The following is a 17,341-nucleotide window of genomic DNA, read 5'->3' on the forward strand; positions in this document are numbered from 1 at the left end:
TCAATATGCTTCATTGTCAATGCAAGAAGGCAAGATCTGGTATCTTTAACCTGTTCCACTGCAACCGAGGGAGGCAAGGCTTTGTTTTCAATCTACTTCGCTGTCGGTGCAGGAAGGCAAGATCTGCTATCTTCACTGATCTGTTCTCTGGGGAACATGGCCTGTATAATGAACCTAATTATGCCTAATGATTAGGAAAAATGAATCAAATGCTCCTAACTAGACATATGTGAATGGTGCTTGCATGAATGCAGAATTTTATTTTTCCAAGAATGATCCCGCTTAGGTTGTCATTACTCGAAGTTTATTAAGGCTTTAACACTAACGTGCTACAATGCCTTCTTGTTTAGCTGGCTTTTCTAAAGAAACATTTAGTCAGGTTTCCCCCTCTGTAAACCTCAAAGTTTAATCCGCTGGGATGCAAAATTTGTACCATCATTCTCCCACTGTAATCCAAGGGTAGGAATATATGGATTTTCCTCAATCCTCTCTTAACACAATTCAAGGATACAGGATTTAAATCTCTCTGGTCCTCTACACCATTCCCAGGGTTGTCGTACCAAACGCTCATGCGCAAATGAAGGCTCTCTTTTCTGAGATAACCTCCTCCTATTGCCTGATGATCATTGCTTTCTTGTTTATCAACACAACCTCTTGTCATTTTGTTCAATCAATGTTTTTGACAACAAAATCCAAAGAGAAAGTCCAAATTTAGACTCTTCCTTCTCAAATTTCCAACATTTAAACTTGATGCGTTTTAAACAATAGTCCTGTTTCAGGTTCCTGTATTATTTAGAAACTTTTAGAGTAATATGCAAAACTTCCCTTGCAAAAGTTTTATTAGTCCATTAATCATTATTCTAATGCAACATGCTTGCAAAAAGGTTCATAACAATGGATAAGAATAAAGTTGGTTCTGAGCATAGCTCGAAAGGAATAAATTATTAAAAATAGTAAAGAAAGATAACAAAGAAATTGATTAGGAATGTGTATCTTAGAAAAGAATGAAGTATTCCAAGAACAACAAATTCAATATAAATAGTAAGCAAATTGGGTGCCCCAGATATCACAGCTTGAACTTCTCTGTACAAACTTTCTGAAGATCATTCTGAGTTTAATATGTGTTTAGGAGATCTACGGTGCTTTGTCGATGCCCCAATATGTCTCCTACCCTTTCCTGTTGGTTCAAGTATAGCAAGATCATCATATGCCCCAATCTGATCAAGATTTGAACTGCCCTGATCACCTCATACCCTATTCTGATCAATATTTGAGCCGCCCTTTTCGGGTTTTCAACTCAAATCCCCTTTGGCCTAAGGCGCCCTTTGCGGGTTTTCCCCTTAGCCTCTCCATTTTTACTTTTCATTTTTCATTTTTCATTTTTCATTTTCATTTTTTCATTTTTCATATTTTTTGCAACTTAAAGTGCCCTTTGCGGGTTTTCACCTTGGTCTTTTTTTTTTGGATGACTTTTTATTTTGAATTTGATTTTTTTATTTTTTATTGAATCTGAACTCATAGGGTTAGGCAAGTTCTTGTTATCCCTTTTGAAGAATCTTCTTTGATATCGGATTTCCTTCATAGAGCCTTCTGGGGCAAAACTATGACAGAAAACTTTTGATCTTCCTCTTCAATTAGGATAAAATCCAACAAAACTTGAAAAGATGGAAACTCGACTTCAAATGGGCAAAGCTATGCTGAGTCAACGAGAGAGGCATTGCCTCGGCAAAGAATTGCATCGTTCATAATGTAAATTTTTGACATCATGCTATTGTACAGCTTTCATTATCAGCGGTTAATCCGAGCATATCCTGGTATGATCATACAAAGACATCTTTAAACTCTAGAGGTAACTCAACAAGGTCTTGCTTCGTCTTTGCGGTCAGGTCAATTCTAATCTTCACCAAGCTCACAATTTCTAATGATTCCTTGTGAGGTAAGATCTGTCTATCCTCTTGTTCTACCATCCTCAACAAGTCCGGATATAGGGTACAATCTATGTCATTTTCAAAGTCATGAGATCCCTCTAAACAAATATCTCGCTCAAAAGGAACTTCTGATTCTGTAGCAGCGTCATTAATGTCATTGATGTCTGGGGACCCATAGTAAGTACCAAATAATATACAAAAATATGTATGAATTTAAGAATAATTATTTGTACAATACAATTATGAATGAAAGAATAATTATTCGAAAAGAATGAAAGAATATTGGCTCAAAAATAAATGCAAAGATGTATTTTATTAGAATAATGACGTTTAGACATGAGCCCATTTTACAAAGGAATTTCGATCATTTTTAGGCTAAAAACAACAAAAATGTTCTGAACATTACTCTAAATAAGCTCTAAAAGCTACAGGAATTTCTTCCGCAGTCCAATTGCTTAGAACACTCAAGATTTATAAGGGCGGATATCTAACAAGGTCCCCTTTTCATTTATGTCCTCATATATGTCATTGATGTGAACACTTCCCAACATATTGCATTCATCCCATTGTCAATCATGATTGGGTAGTGGATTTTCTGCACTAGATAAGTCATCAAACTTGACAACACCCATGTTGATGAGTTTTTCAACTAGCATTTTGAAGGTAATGCAATTCTCTATTGAGTGCCCCATAATTCCTGCATGGTAGTCACATTGTGCGTTCGCATCATACCACTTGGGATACAGAGGTTGTGGTGGTTTTAAGTAGGAAGGGGAAACAACGTGCGCATCAAATAAGCTTTGGTACAGCTCCTTATACGACATCAGAATTAGCGTGAACTGGAGCTTCTCAGTACCTGGTTTCACTCCAAATTCTTGTCTCAATGAACCTTGTTGACTAGCAACCCTCTTTTTTAGATGACTTACAGTAACTGACCTTCAGTAACCTATGTTATTCATCTCATCTTCTTTTCTCCTTGAGACTGACTTTTTGTTACTCTCTCCACCATCTATTCTTCCACTTCTTATGGCATTTTCAATCATTTCGCCATTCATGATTATATCCGAGAAACTCTTTGAGGCACTTCCCAACATGTGCGTGATGAATGGGGCTTTCAGTGTGTTGATGAAGAGCATCGTCATTTCTTTCTCTAGGAGTGGCGGCTGAACTTGGATTGCAACCTCTCTCCACCTATGTACATACTGTCTAAAGCTTTCATTCGATTTCTTTTCCAAATTTTGCAAGGTGATTCTATCGGGGGCCATTTCTGATACATGCATGTACTGCCTCATAAAAGCCTGCGCCAAATCCCTCCAAGAACCAATTTGGCTTCGACTCAGCTGATTATACCATCTAGATGCCGCCCCAATGAGGCTATCCTGAAAACAATGTATTAATAGCTGATCATTGTTGATGTGCCCAGTCATTCTCCTACAGAACATGGTGATATGGCTTTAGGGCAACTAGTCCCATTATACTTCTCGAATTCTGGCATCTTGAACTTATGAGGAAGTACCAAATCTGAGACCAAACTTAGATCCTTAGCGTCCATTCCACGATAACTTTCAGTGCTCTCCATTGCCCTAAATTTCTCTTCAATCCATTTCCACCTTTCCTCAAACTATTTTGGCCATTCTTAATCTTTCTCAGCTACTTCATCGAAATCAGGAATAGCAAGATTCATCGGGTTACATCCAGGATTAGAGCCTGATCCAGCCTGGAAGTTCATCGGTATTGAAACATCGATTTGAAATGGTTGAGGCCTAATTGAAACAGAGGATCTGTGCTGAAGCACCTCAGTCTAAACCTGCGCATGCGGAGGCATAAAGCCTGGACGATAGGTAGGTTTATCCTTGTCTTCTTCTTCATCATTAACCATAGGACCTTTCCCCTTATTTGCTCATTTAGTCAGTAATTGCGTCAGCTCAGTCATCATGTCCTTTTGAGACTCCAGCATCCTTTTTGTCATGTCATGTTGAATTTTTTTCAACTGCTCCTTCATTTGCATCTGTAGCTGGTCTTGCATTTCCTTTTGAAGTCGCTCCAACTTTTCCAATCTTTGATCCATAATTTTTGACTTTGCACGGATACCGTAGGGGTGTTTGGTTGGTTGGTTTTCCAAATTAGCTGAAATAAATTTCCTCAATTAGACTCTTTCAATGGATTTTAATGTATTGATGTCATGTAATGCAGATGCATGAAATGAATGCCTAAAGAGACATTGATTTTGATTCAATTACATTTAGGAAACTTTTCTAGAAAGCAAATTCCTTTACATAAAGCAGAAGCATGTACGGCCTCGCCCTTAAATTCCAAGAGACAATATTGATCTTTTTCTTCATCCGCATGCTGGAGATAATCTCGTCAATTTTCGTTAGATGCCACTGCTAGCTCCTTTTCTTGATCTTGGTCATGATCCATCATCTGCCCATCTTCATAAGGCTTGTCTGCTTCTTTAAGGAAGTTGGAACGTTGAGGGCTCTTAGACAACCGCCTTGAATCCTCAGGCTACGAAGCATGGTCCCGAACTCTTCCATTGCTCTTCTTGTGTTTCTCAGAATATATTCAGGCAGCCGTATTGTTTTCCACTTTATCAAGGAATTCGTATTCCATGACAAGCTTTCTAATTTAGTAATTGGATTTGAATCAATATCTCTTTCCTAAGATGCAAATGCAATGTAATCATAATCAAAACAAAACAAGATGGGTTAGTACAAAACAGAAGCAAACAAGGAAAACAAAAGTACCTAGACGGGTGACTACTAGGGGTTTGGAGTGGCTCTACCTAGGATGGGTTCCTAAGGTCTTCTACATGCGGTTTGGCTTTAAAGTTAAGGTACCCGAACCAGTAGATTCCTCGATCTTCACCCATTATAGGCTCATACAAATCGAGTTCAGTTCAGGGGAAGACATTTCCCTATGGCTGCACGGAGATGAAAATCTCACGAAGACATAGGTACAGATGTATTCCGAAAGTGATCCATTATCCTGCACGGAGGTGAAAACCTCACGAAGGAGTAGCTTCTCACTCCCACTTAAAAGGGTAAGACTAAGCAGTCCTTATGCAATATGATGCCAAGATATAAAATTTAATTTACAGTAATCATACAAACAAATATAAAGGGAGAAGCGTAATTTTTCAAATCAAATTTTCAACTTTCGACAATAAGACATAAAGCAATCAATTCTACGGCCTGACTCTCTATCCATCCCCAGTGGAGTCGCCAAGTTGTCGAAACCATTTTTTTGAAAATAAAAATTTAGTTGTCGACAAAAAAAAATTGGAGCCGCCACCGATCTTTTATTGAGGTGTGATCGGATCACCTTGAAAGTAAGTTTAGGTCTGCGAATTTTGAGAAAACAGGTTCGGGAGTCGGTTACGCACAAGGAAGGGTTAGCACCCTCGTGACGCCCAAAATTGGTACCGAATTGATTGTTTAATGTCTTAGTGTCGAAATTTTGAAAAGATTTTAAAATATGATCTTTTTAACTTGAATAAATTGAATTGGATGATGAGACTCATTTATTTTAAAGAAATAAATTGTCACACTCAGTAAGTTAGAGTGCAACATTTTAAGTCCTCAAAATTAAGTTTATCTTTTGACTTTTAAAAAACCATGCATGTTGAGAAGGATATTTGGTTATTTGGGTCAAATGAAAAATCAAAACCCAGTAAGTTAGGGTTCAATTTCTCGAAATTCCTAAATACCGCATACTACCTTTACTTTTAGAAGAATCCTCGTCTCGAGAAAACAACATGTCATATCCAATGCGTTAGGACACGACATATCGAATTCCCGAGAATGAGTTTTTTTATTTATGTGTTTTGATTAAAGAATATCTTGATTATTTGGATTCAACAAAGAAAATTGGAACCCAATACGTTAGGGCTCAATTTTCTCAAAGATTTCAAATGTCGAGTATTTGCGTTATTTATGGATAAAACGATTTTAATGCTCGAATAAAATGTAGTCATTTTAATAAAACACAATAAGATGACGACATGTATTGCGAAAGAAAAATTCATAAGCTAAGTGTAAACTAACAACAAAGAATCGATAAAATAGATATAAACAATACTACCTACATAAGGGCAACCATCTTATATTACATATTATACTAACATTCAAAGGCTAATGAATATAAAATCAATCAAAGCACCAAACAAATTAACACACATGAAATTGTACAAGTTTTAAAATAACTTAAGAAATATGAAAAAGGAAATTATAAATAAAATAAGTTTCAAATAAATAATATATACATATATGAAAATTTTAAATAAATAAAAAATACAATTAAAAAACAAATACTTCATAAAATAATGGTATCCCAATAAATTTAAAAATAAGTCTTATATCAAAGTACATAAAGTTATATACATATATTAATTTAGATAAGTAATATATGAGAAAAATAATAATAATAATAATATAAATAACATACGTATAGACTAATAATAGTAATAAATTAATTAATAAATTAATAAAAAAACAAATGTAAAAAAAAGGGTTAAATCGCAATTAGATCCAAATTAACAAGGGATTAATAGAATTAAAACAAAGTGGGGGACTATATTGCAACGCGCGAATTATATGAGGAGGTCGAGTGGGAAATACTCTGCTTCCCAAAACGCTGCGCAGTAACATGGGTCAAAGTAAAACGAAAATCAAATTAAAGGGTGAAAATTAAAAAAGCAAAGAATCGATTTGGACACGCCACAATAGAGAAAGGACCATTTATGCAAATTTCCCAACAGAGGCCAAAACGCGCGGATCCTTCCCCGGGTCGGGTCACCACGCGGGTCTACACCTTATACGGTGTCATTTCGACTCTTATGATTCCTTGTTAAAACGGCGCCGTATCAATGCACCATTTAAACCAAGTTTCTGTTAAAAAAAACATTTGCATAAACAAAATTAAAAAAAAAAAGAACCTAAACTCTCTGCTAGGGTTTTAACCTAGCTTCAGCCGCTTGAGGCTCACGTCGATCCTCGCCCACTTGTCCTCGCTCGAGCTCCGATCACGACGAAGCGAACGAGGACCTAATCGGCGCCGAGAAGTTAAATCCCTCCCTTCCCTTCTCTTTTATTTATTATTATTAAAAATAATATATATGAAACCAAGATAAAAACCGAAAGAAAAAAGAACTCGAAAAATAAATCACCTTTAGAAAATGTTTTTCTGTTTCTTTTCAAAATTTTCCTTTCATACAATATTTGTGTGTGTAACCTTACAAGAATGAATCAATCAGCTTTTTTATATTGCTGAATATTACAAAAATGGTTTATATTTTTCCTTTTTTTTATTATTTCTTCCGTTTTTTATATGCTGGCCTATTGTTGTTGTTTTGTTGTGTTGTTTTCGTCTTCTTTGCAGGTACGGAGGCCAGCTGGTGTACGGAGGTGGTGGATGTGGCGTTTACGGAGGTGTGGTACGCGGCGGTGGTGCACGTGCGAGGACAGAGCCTGTGTTTGATTGCGACGCGATAGCTTGCTAGGGTTTTCTGTTAACTGTCTTTAGGTGCTGAGCCATTGGGCCATTAGGTTTAGGTTAGTGGGCTAGGTGCACTAGGCCTCTGTTTAGTGGGTTTTGGGTATGTAATTTTGGGTTTTTAAATTGGGTCAATGTAATGGACATTTGGACTTTGGTTTTTTTGTTTTCTATTGGTTTTATTTATTTATGCTTTTGGGCCCGGGCAAATTGGGCCTATTACAACATTTAGTGGACAACAACAATTTAGTGCCTAACTTACCCAATAATGTCTTCCAAAAGTAGCTCAAAACTTGGTATCTTGATCAGTCACAATACTTTTTGGAATTATATGTAAATGACAATTTCCTTGAAAAACAAATTAGTAATATACTTAGCATCATCATTTTTTGCACAAGGTATAAAATGAGCCACTTTAGAAAAACGTCCACCATAACAAAAATAAAATCTTTCCCATTACTAGACCTTGGTAATCCTAACACGAAATCCATTGAAATATCTATCTAAGGTTCCATAGGTATAGGTAATGGGGTGTACAAAATAAGGGGTTTACTAGTGATTTAGCCTTTTTTCTAATTATACAAATTTGACAAAGACATTCGACGTCTCGTCGCATATGTGGCCAAAAAAATGATCATGCAATACATCTAGAGTTTTTGCAACTCCAAAATGTCCCATTAGGCCTCCCTCGTGGGCTTCTTTCACAAGTACCTCTTGAACAGAACTCCTTGGTATACAAATCTTATTTTCTCGAAAAAGAAATCCATCGTGCCTAAAAATCTTACTAACAGCTTCTTTTTCACAAGCTGTAAAAACTTTGTCGAAATCAATGTCATGTTCATATAAGTCCTTTCTGTGCTCAAATCCAAGCAATTGAGAATCCAAAGTAGTAAACAATGCATACCATCAAGATAATGTGTCAGCAACTATGTTTTCTTTACCGTGTTTATATTTAATGGCATTAGGAAAAGTGTTAATAAATACTACCAATTTGGCATGTCACTTGTTGAGTTTGTGTTGGCTCTTCAAGTGCTTAAGAGATTCATGATTGGTGTGGATCACAAATTCTTTCGGCCAAAGATGATGCTGTCAAGTCTCTAATGCTCTTACCAAAGAATATCACTCTTTTCCGTATGTAAGGTAATTCAATGTGGCTCCACCCAACTTCTCACTAAAATACGCAATTGATCGTCCTTCTTCCATCAAAATTGCTCTAATACTTATTCCTGATGCATCACATTCTATTTCAAAAGTTTTAATAAAACCAGGTAAGGCAAGCAATGGCGCTGTAACACCCCTTACCCGTGTTCGACACCGAAATAAGGTATAAGGCATTACCGGAGTTTACTAATTAATTTTCAGACATTCCATTTTTATCTAACATTCATATTCAGAACCAATTTAACTTATACACACCATTATAACAAGAATCAAATCATCTAAAATTACCGATAGAACAAATGGATAATGTGATATATCTCCAACAAGCTTCCAACTTAATCGAGCTTCCGATAATCATTTAAATGCATCAAATAATTATACATATTACCAATAATAATTTGATCCCAATAATAAAACACACATATATATAATATTCATTACCAAATAGCATTCACTTCAATTAAAATTATATAGAATATAGCTCATAAGAGCTCACCGGACTAAGTTGCGAAAATACAAAATTTAAGGACATTTTGGAAATTTTCTATTTTTCTCAAATTTCCACCCAATATTGTTCTAAATTTTCATTCAATTTTGTAATTTAGATAAATAACCAATCCATTTCATGCAATTTGGTCACTTTTTGACATTTTATTAATTTACCCTTAAAGTTTCACATTTGTTCAATTTAGTCCTGAACCTAAAACATGTAAATTGGTCATTTTAATGAAAACTCATGCTAGTTAAATAATCATATATTTTCCTCCTCCTCCTCTCCATTCCACATCCTTAATGTATATAACATGCTTATAGGTAACATTATCTATAATTTCACCATTTACTTATATATATTCATTCAAAGTTGTCCACTTGAGTCGTAGTCACTAAATTATTTATATCTTGAGATACAGAACTCCAAATTAAGATCCATAAATTTTACCTGAAAATAGACTCACATATGTTCTTACCATAAAATTTTCAAAATTTTTGGTTTATCCAATAAGTACAGTTTACTCTTTAAAGTAATCCCTATTCTGCTGTCTAATAGTTCCGACCCTTCTTCACTAAAAATTAATTTCTCCTCGTACAGAATTCTAATGATGTTTCCATGTGTTTATATTGAAAATAGACTCATTAAGGATTTAAACATATAAATTTAAGCCTCTAATTATTTTTCTCAAATCTTTTATTATTTTCCAAAGTCAATATAGGGGAACCCGAAATCATTCTGACCGTATCTCACAAAACCTACTATATCTCATAATTTACAATTCCATTGCTTACACCGTTTCTTCAATGAGAAACTAGACCCAATAAGATTTAATTTCATATTATTTTTCATCCTCTAATTCAATTTATATGATTTTTGGTAGATTTTCAAAGTCAGACTCTCTTCTTTGTCTCAAAGCTGTTTTAGTTTAAAATGTTGATAACTAAATTTATAACACTTTCCTTTCCTTGCTCTTCAACATTTTCCATCACTTTCTCTTATTTCACTTTTTTTAGCATAACAAGAATATAGAACCTTATATAATGAAACTCTACCTTAACATTAATTTCCTACTTTTTCAATAATATCAAACTCAAAAGTATATAAAAATCTTGATGTTCTTACCTTATGCCATTGATTTCAATCTTTAACTTGATTTTCTCCCTCCTCCAGCTTCTATTTCTTGAATCTAACTTGATATTCTAGCTCCCCCTAGTCTCCTTATCAATTTTTTCTCTTGGTGGCTATGAAAATTTCTTTGATTTCTAAATGAAAATGGTGAATTTTTTATGGGAGGACCAAATTGTAAAGAAAGAAAAACTTCTTTCTTTTTCCTCTCTTCTCACGTTAGTTTCATGGAGAAGAGATGATTTCTCATCATCTTTTCTTCCTTTTATATTAATCATTTATTAATAAAATAATACTAAAAATCTTAATAAATAATAATTAAATAACATTTATCTAATTAATTAATTAAAATATCACCAACATCATCATTGCCTTCTAGAATTCTCTCTCCTTCTAATTGACCAATTTTCCCTTCATAATCTTTTGAAATTTCATTTTTGAGTCATCACTTAATTTGGTAAAATTGTAATTCAGTCCCTCAAAATTCTTCACCTCTTTAATTTGGTCCTAATTCATCCATTTTCCTTAGTTTCTAGATTATTCCACCCTTAAAATATTTACACTATTGGTCCTTCAACTTTTTCATATTTACACTTTAACCCTTCAAGTTTTGAGTATTTACTCTTGGGCAACAAAATTTTTCTCACTTTTGCGATTTAATCCTTTCTTGAATTAATATGTCATAATATACCTTCCATTGTTGACATAACTCAATTTCCCTTTTATCACTTTATTTCCTTATTTTACCATATCGGGATATTATCTTACTTTTTTTTCTTGTAGTAATTTTCGAGGTATTACAATTTCATAGCTAGTTAACCCTTCTAGCTTCTAGAATTCAAATTCTACATTTTATACAAATAGTTCCTTTCCTTAATTAATCACTAAATCGATAAAATTTTCATATCAATATTTTCATGCAACCTTCCTATCATAATGCAACCCATGTCATAATTTTAAAATAATTTTTTCCTCGTCAGATTTGTGGTCCCGAAACCACTGTTCCAACTAGACCCAAAATCGGGCTGTTACAAGCGCGTTAACCAATTTTTCCTTAAGCAAATTAAAAGCTTTTTCTTGTGGCTCTCCCCACTTCAATCCCACAGTTTTCTTAATGATTTCAGTTAAAGGAGCAACTATGCTACTAAAATCTTTAACAAACCTACAGTAGAAACCATCAAGACCATGGAAGCTTCTAACATTACTTGCACTCGTGGGTGTTGGCCAATCCTTAATTGCATGGATCTTTTTGTCATCCACTTCGATTCCTTTTGAACTCACAATGAAACCTAAAAACACTAACTTATAAGTACAAAAAGAATATTTCTTAAAATTCGCATACAATTTTTGTTTTCGTAACACCTCCAAAACAAGTTTCAAATGATCAACATGCTTCGAAGCACTTGCTATAAATTAATATATCATCAAAGTAAACTACACAAAACCTACCAATGAATGCTCACAAAACATGATTCATAAGTCTCACAAATGTGTTGGATGCATTGATTAAGCCAAAGGACATTACTAACCATTCATTCAAACCATGTTTCGTCTTGAAAGCAATTTTCCATTCATCACCTTCTTGTATTCGAATTTGGTGATATCCACTTTTAAGATCAATTTTGGTGAAAATGTTGGACCCATGTAGTTCATCAAGCATGTCATCTAATCGAGGAATAGGGTGTCAATACTTTACTGTGATCTTATTTACATCACGGCAATAGATACACATTTGTTAAGCTCCATCCTTCTTTGGAACTAACAAAATAAGAATGCAACATGGGCTTAAACTTTCTCGCACGTAACCTTTTTCCATAAGCTCATGAATTTACCGTTGTAACTCTTTGGTCTCCTCCGTTGCTTCAACAAGCAAGTCAATTCAAAATTCTGGTTCCCAGAATAAAGTCAATTCGATGTTCAATTCCCTTTAGCAGTGGTAGACCATTGGGAATCTCATCAGGAAATACATCTTGAAAATCCTACAAGAGAGAAACAATCGCTTTACGAAGATTTTCATTAAGTTTGTTAGTGCTAAAATATGTCTCTTTGTACAAAAGTACAAGTAGTAGCTGGTAAGTCAAAACAGCTCTCTCAACCTGTTTACTTTTTGCATAAAAATTCAATTTATTTTTTCATTTACTCTCGTTTCTTACCACAACCTCTTTTACTTGTTCTTTTATTTTTTTCTTTTTCGCTCTCTTTTTCTTTTCCCCCATGCTCTTTTTCTTTTTCTTTTTCTTTTTTTTTTACATTCTCTCATGTTTTTCTCTTTTTCTTTTTTTTGTTATCTCATTCTCTTTTGTTTTTGTTTTTCCACTCTCTTCCTTCAAACGTACTTGATCTTCATACACTTGTTCGAGTGTCATGGGTACAAGTGTGATGGATTTTTTGTTGAATTTTAAAGAATAGCAGTTAGTGAATCCATCATGGATAACTTTCCGATTATATTTCCATGGACGACAAAGTAAAATGTGCCCCGCATGCATGGGAACAATGCCACATATCACCTCATCTTTTTACCTTTCGATAGTAAAGGACAGCATCACTTATTTAACCACGTTGATCTCGCCTCCATCATTCAACCATTGTAGTTTGAATGGTTGTACATGTTTAGTATTGGCCAATCCAATTTTTTCCACCAAAGTCGAGCTTACTACATTTGTGCAACTACCACCATCAAAAATCATGCTACACATTTTTCCCTTGATGTGGCAACGAGTGTGGAATATGTTCTCCCTTTTCTCCACCTCTTATTTAGCTTGTGTTCTTAATTCATATTTTGTTACAAGCAACTCACCTTCAACCGGATACTTAACTTCACTCTTATCTTCCATTGGTGGCATGTTATCATCTATTTCACCCTCTGATTTGAACTCTCCAGTATCCTTGAGAATCATAACATTTCGATTTGGGCATTGGCTGGCAATGTGCCCTCTCCCTAAGCACTTAAAACATTTGATTTCTCGAGAATGACTCATTGATCCTTCCACCTTGCCTTTATATGAAGCAATATCTTTTTAGTACCTCTAAAAGCTTCAGATTTACCTTTCACTTGGCCTCACATCCCTTTTTTTGGCACTTTGGTTCCATGTTGAGGATGAACCCGAATGGTGTATCACCTTAGTAGAACCTTTTCTTTTAAGTTTCCTTTCTATCTTTATGGCCATGTGAACCATGTCAGATTATTGAACATAATGCTGTAACTCAACAACGTTAGCAATCTCTCGGTTTAAACCTGCCAAGAACCTTGCCATTGTGGCCTCACGATCCAGCTTTACAATGGCATGGAAAATCGTAATTTCCATCGCTTTGCGATAGTCCTCTGTAAACGGAAAAATATATAGGATTTTTCCTATGTAATTTATCACCTTTTTACTAAAATTCGTTGTTAAAACTAAGTAATTATTTAATAAATTAATGAAATATGTGAAAATATGAAATTAGGACATAAAAATTATTAAAATGTGATTTTATGCTTTATTATATAGTTTTCATGCATTAAATGGCTTATTTTATATTAATTTGAATATATTATATTTTTAAGACATAAAATGGGCCATGCATGATTAAATTAAATAATAAAATATAAAATTATATTTAATAACTCATTTTAAAATATTTCATTAATATTTTGGGTTTTAATTAATTAATTAAATTGGATAAATTTTATTCTTTGGTCCTCTAACTTGTTGATTTATTCTGGATAGGTCTGATAGCTTTTCTGGATTACAAAATCGTCCAAATTGGAGACCAAGTCAACCCAATATTCGGCTAGACATGGTTCTCCATTTAAACCATTCTTTGGTTTAATTACAGAAGGTCCATGCAGTGTTGAAGAAATTAGAGATTTGCCTGAAGATTTACGATTGACCGAGTCTCAGTCTTGAGTTGTGTGGCATCCAAAATTGCTTAAAAATCAAGGAAAAAATATCAAGTCAAAAGCCACTAAGCATGGTCGGCCACAGTTTTAGGAGATTTGAAGAGGTTAACATCCACTATTTTTAGCAAACTATCCCCCTCTCTTCACCTATAAATAAGACTCTCTCATTCCTTCATTGATCATCCCTCAAGCATCCCTCAATCATTCCTCATTCATTCTCATCACTCATCATTCTCTCTTTTCTCCAAATTCTCTTAGCCTTTTCCATTCCCACGCCTAGCATCATCTATTCATAGAGATTTTAGCAATTAAACCTTTTAAAGAACCCTTGGTCGGCCACCTTAGAGAGCCATCAGCAAAGGAGCAAAGTAAAGGAATGAAGAAGCCTCGTCAGTCAGAGTCTTGGGTGGCAGCCACTTTGAATTGGGTTTAATCTTCCTTTTCTTTAATTTAATATAAAGATGTTTGCTATGTGTTCTTTGTTCTTGTTTACAACAATGTTAGCTTAACTTTATTTAAGCTAGGATGATTACTTTGATTAATTAATATTTATTTGATTCATGCTTATAATGTTTGTGCCTCAATCGATCATGTTTTCAATTAAAATCAAGTCTGTATTTCGTTCATATGTGATTGAAATGCACCTGAATTAGCTGAGTGATCCTGACCAGATGACGGCTAATGGACACATAATTGAAATGTGCATGCTCAATTTAGATCCTGACCCGATTAAATTGAAGGTTGCATAACAACTCTGACCAAGCTCTGTTATCTGCATAGTTTTTAGATTTGTGTGATTAAATTGTTTCAAACCTGACACTTCCCTGTTATCTTACACGAATGCTAAGAAACCCTTAGTAAATAAGGATCAGTAAAATGCGAGTAAAGGATTCCGAAAGGACCTAATGTGGTTTCCAAACTCATAAAAGATCAAGTTGCCATGGAATGCTTTTCCGAATGTTATTAAGCATGTTGATAATAAATTGAGTTTAATTAAAGTAATTGTCCTTGTTTATTTATGTTATAATTGTTGCAAATTGTGTTTAATTTTACTAAAATCTATTTCATTCATTCATTTTGCATACTTAGGATAATTTGCATTAGGGATCATTGTATTTAGTTTAATATATTTTAATCACCACTTCTCAGCTATATTGTGTTTTTATTTTTCAAATTGTTAATATAATTTTACAAATTAAGTGACTTAGCACAAATACAATCCCTGTGGAGACGATAACTCCATAATTACTTGTTACTTGATAACGACTGTGTACACTTGCACAAACCTACGTGTTACAAGTTTTTGGCGTCATTGCCGGGGATTGTCAACTGTTGCCATAGTCATTTTTCTCCTGAAATTATTTCTTTTCAATTTGATTTATTTCTAACATTACTAACTTATTCTTTATAATTTTTGTGATTTTCTTTTCAGGTGTTTATGAGCATAGATCGAATTATCGATTTACTCCCTGTAGACCCTGAAATTGAGCGAACTTTCAGACAAAGAAGATGGACCTTGGAAATTAGAATCAAGACCAAGGTAATGAAGTCGATCATGTACGAAATCCTATCCTCATTGTCGATGATATGAATCGATGCATCAGACAATATGTTGTGCCACTTTTCAGTGAGTTAAACCCAGGACCTATATTGCTAGATATTGAGGCAACCCAGTTTAAATTGAAACCAATGATGTTTAAAATGCTACACAACAGTGGACCAATTTAGTGGTATACCCGCGGAAGATTCACTTCTCCACCTTCGATTGTTTATGGAGGTAAGTGATTCATTCAAGATAGTCGATGTGACTGAAGATGCACTAAGGTTGAAGTTGTTTCCGTACTTGTTGTGAGATCAAGCATGAGCATGGCTCAATTCATTGCCACCAAGTTCCATATCTACATGGAAAGAATTAGCAGAGAGATTTTTGGTTAAGTATTTCCCACCTAGCAAAAACGCTAAGTTAAGGAACGAGGTCACAACTTTCCAACAATTGGATGACAAGTCTTTATATGAGGCTTGGGAAAGATTCAATGAGTTACTTCGTAAGTTTCCTCATCATGGGATTCCTCATTGTATCCAGTTGGAGTCATTCTATAATGGTCTCAATGCTCATACAAGATTGATGGTAGATGCTTCCGCGAATGGTTCAATTTTTTCTAAGTCTTATAATGAGGCTGATGAGATCATCAAGAGGATCGCGAGTACTAACTATCAATGGCCAACAAATCAAACAGCCGGAGTTTATGAAGTTGACGCCCTCACTTCGATATCAGCTCAAGTATCGTCTATTTCCTCTATGATAAAATAGTTAACCGCTAATAGTACTAATAATTCTGCACCTCAGCCACCAAGTCCGTTTGAAGTAGTTTCCTGTGTGTACAGTGGGGAAGGTCATTATTTTGAGAATTGTCCATCAAACCCTGTAACACCCCAAACCCAGCCTAGACATTATGGTCGTATCTGGTGTGTCACATTGAAGTGTCTCTCAAGATTTAGACTTGTTGATAAAACTCGTTTCTTAACTTTGGAAACCCCTTTACTAATATTTAACGGAACATTTAACCAAATGTTTGCCATATTAACTGATGTTACTGTATTAAGTTGATTTAAATTGCGGAAGCGTTTGAAAACTCTAACGTTTAAAGTTCGTGTCTTTAAAAATAGTGATTATTTTAAAAATTCATTTTTCTTTGAAAACAGTGATTATTTTGAAAATTCGTTTTCACCTAACTAGCAGTATAAAATATGTAAGCAAAAACCCAATTAAAATTTAAAACCCAAATTAAAGGCCTTATTACAAAACAAAACCTAACTTAAAATTTAAAGTAAAATAAAAGCAAATGTAAACATCGACAGTAGTTGAATGGCCACCTCCAAGTCCCTTGCAGCCCCAAATCGTCTAAGGTTGAGGATTACCTGCACAGTTAAAAGGAGAGGATGAGTTTACGAAACTCAGTGTGTAATCCCCTACTAGCCAATCACTATGCAACATGCAGAATCGATGCAGGCCTAAGCCCTATCTGATGTCGATCAGGTGTGGGCCTTAGCCCATTACAGTAACAATGTGGGCCTTAGCCCAATACAGCAACAATGTGGGCCTTAGCCCAATACAATAATCAGTACAATGTAGTGATGCAACCCATCCCAATCCAACCAACACACCACTCCGTACCAGCAACACACCATGTGCGGATAAAATCGAACCACCTAGCCAACACACCAATATCGTAGCAAAGCTGCCAGTAATAATAACGCAGC

The 17,341-nt window shown here is 34.7% G+C and overlaps 1 protein-coding gene and 1 non-coding gene across 2 annotated transcripts; both read right to left on the reverse strand.

Moving 5' to 3' along the window:
• Positions 1 to 11,208: 11,208 nt before the first annotated feature.
• On the reverse strand, positions 11,209 to 13,505 carry LOC128042505 (uncharacterized mitochondrial protein AtMg00860-like). Its single transcript, XM_052633864.1, has 3 exons — positions 13,436 to 13,505; positions 12,998 to 13,195; positions 11,209 to 11,489 (listed from the first exon to the last, which is right to left on the reverse strand). The coding sequence occupies exons 1-3, from the start codon at positions 13,503 to 13,505 to the stop codon at positions 11,209 to 11,211; spliced, it is 549 nt and encodes a 182-aa protein (XP_052489824.1).
• Positions 13,506 to 16,040: 2,535 nt separating this feature from the next.
• LOC128042697 (small nucleolar RNA R71) lies at positions 16,041 to 16,147 on the reverse strand. The gene has a single exon (XR_008198210.1). It is a non-coding gene; the product is annotated as a small nucleolar RNA R71 (small nucleolar RNA).
• Positions 16,148 to 17,341: the final 1,194 nt, after the last annotated feature.

The sequence above is a fragment of the Gossypium raimondii genome, chromosome 7 (assembly GCF_025698545.1).
Source record: "Gossypium raimondii isolate GPD5lz chromosome 7, ASM2569854v1, whole genome shotgun sequence".
NCBI lineage: Eukaryota > Viridiplantae > Streptophyta > Magnoliopsida > Malvales > Malvaceae > Gossypium > Gossypium raimondii.

Coding starts and splice junctions, on each gene's coding strand:
- LOC128042505 (XM_052633864.1), bottom strand. CDS start 13,505: ATGGAAATTACGATTTTCCATGCCATTGTAAAGCTGGATCGTGAGGCC. Junction 13,196..13,435: donor AATGGCAAGGTTCTTGGCAG/GTTTAAACCGAG, acceptor CTTCATATAAAG/GCAAGGTGGAAGGATCAATG. Junction 11,490..12,997: donor AGTTAAGTATCCGGTTGAAG/GTGAGTTGCTTG, acceptor TAGTGTTTTTAG/GTTTCATTGTGAGTTCAAAA.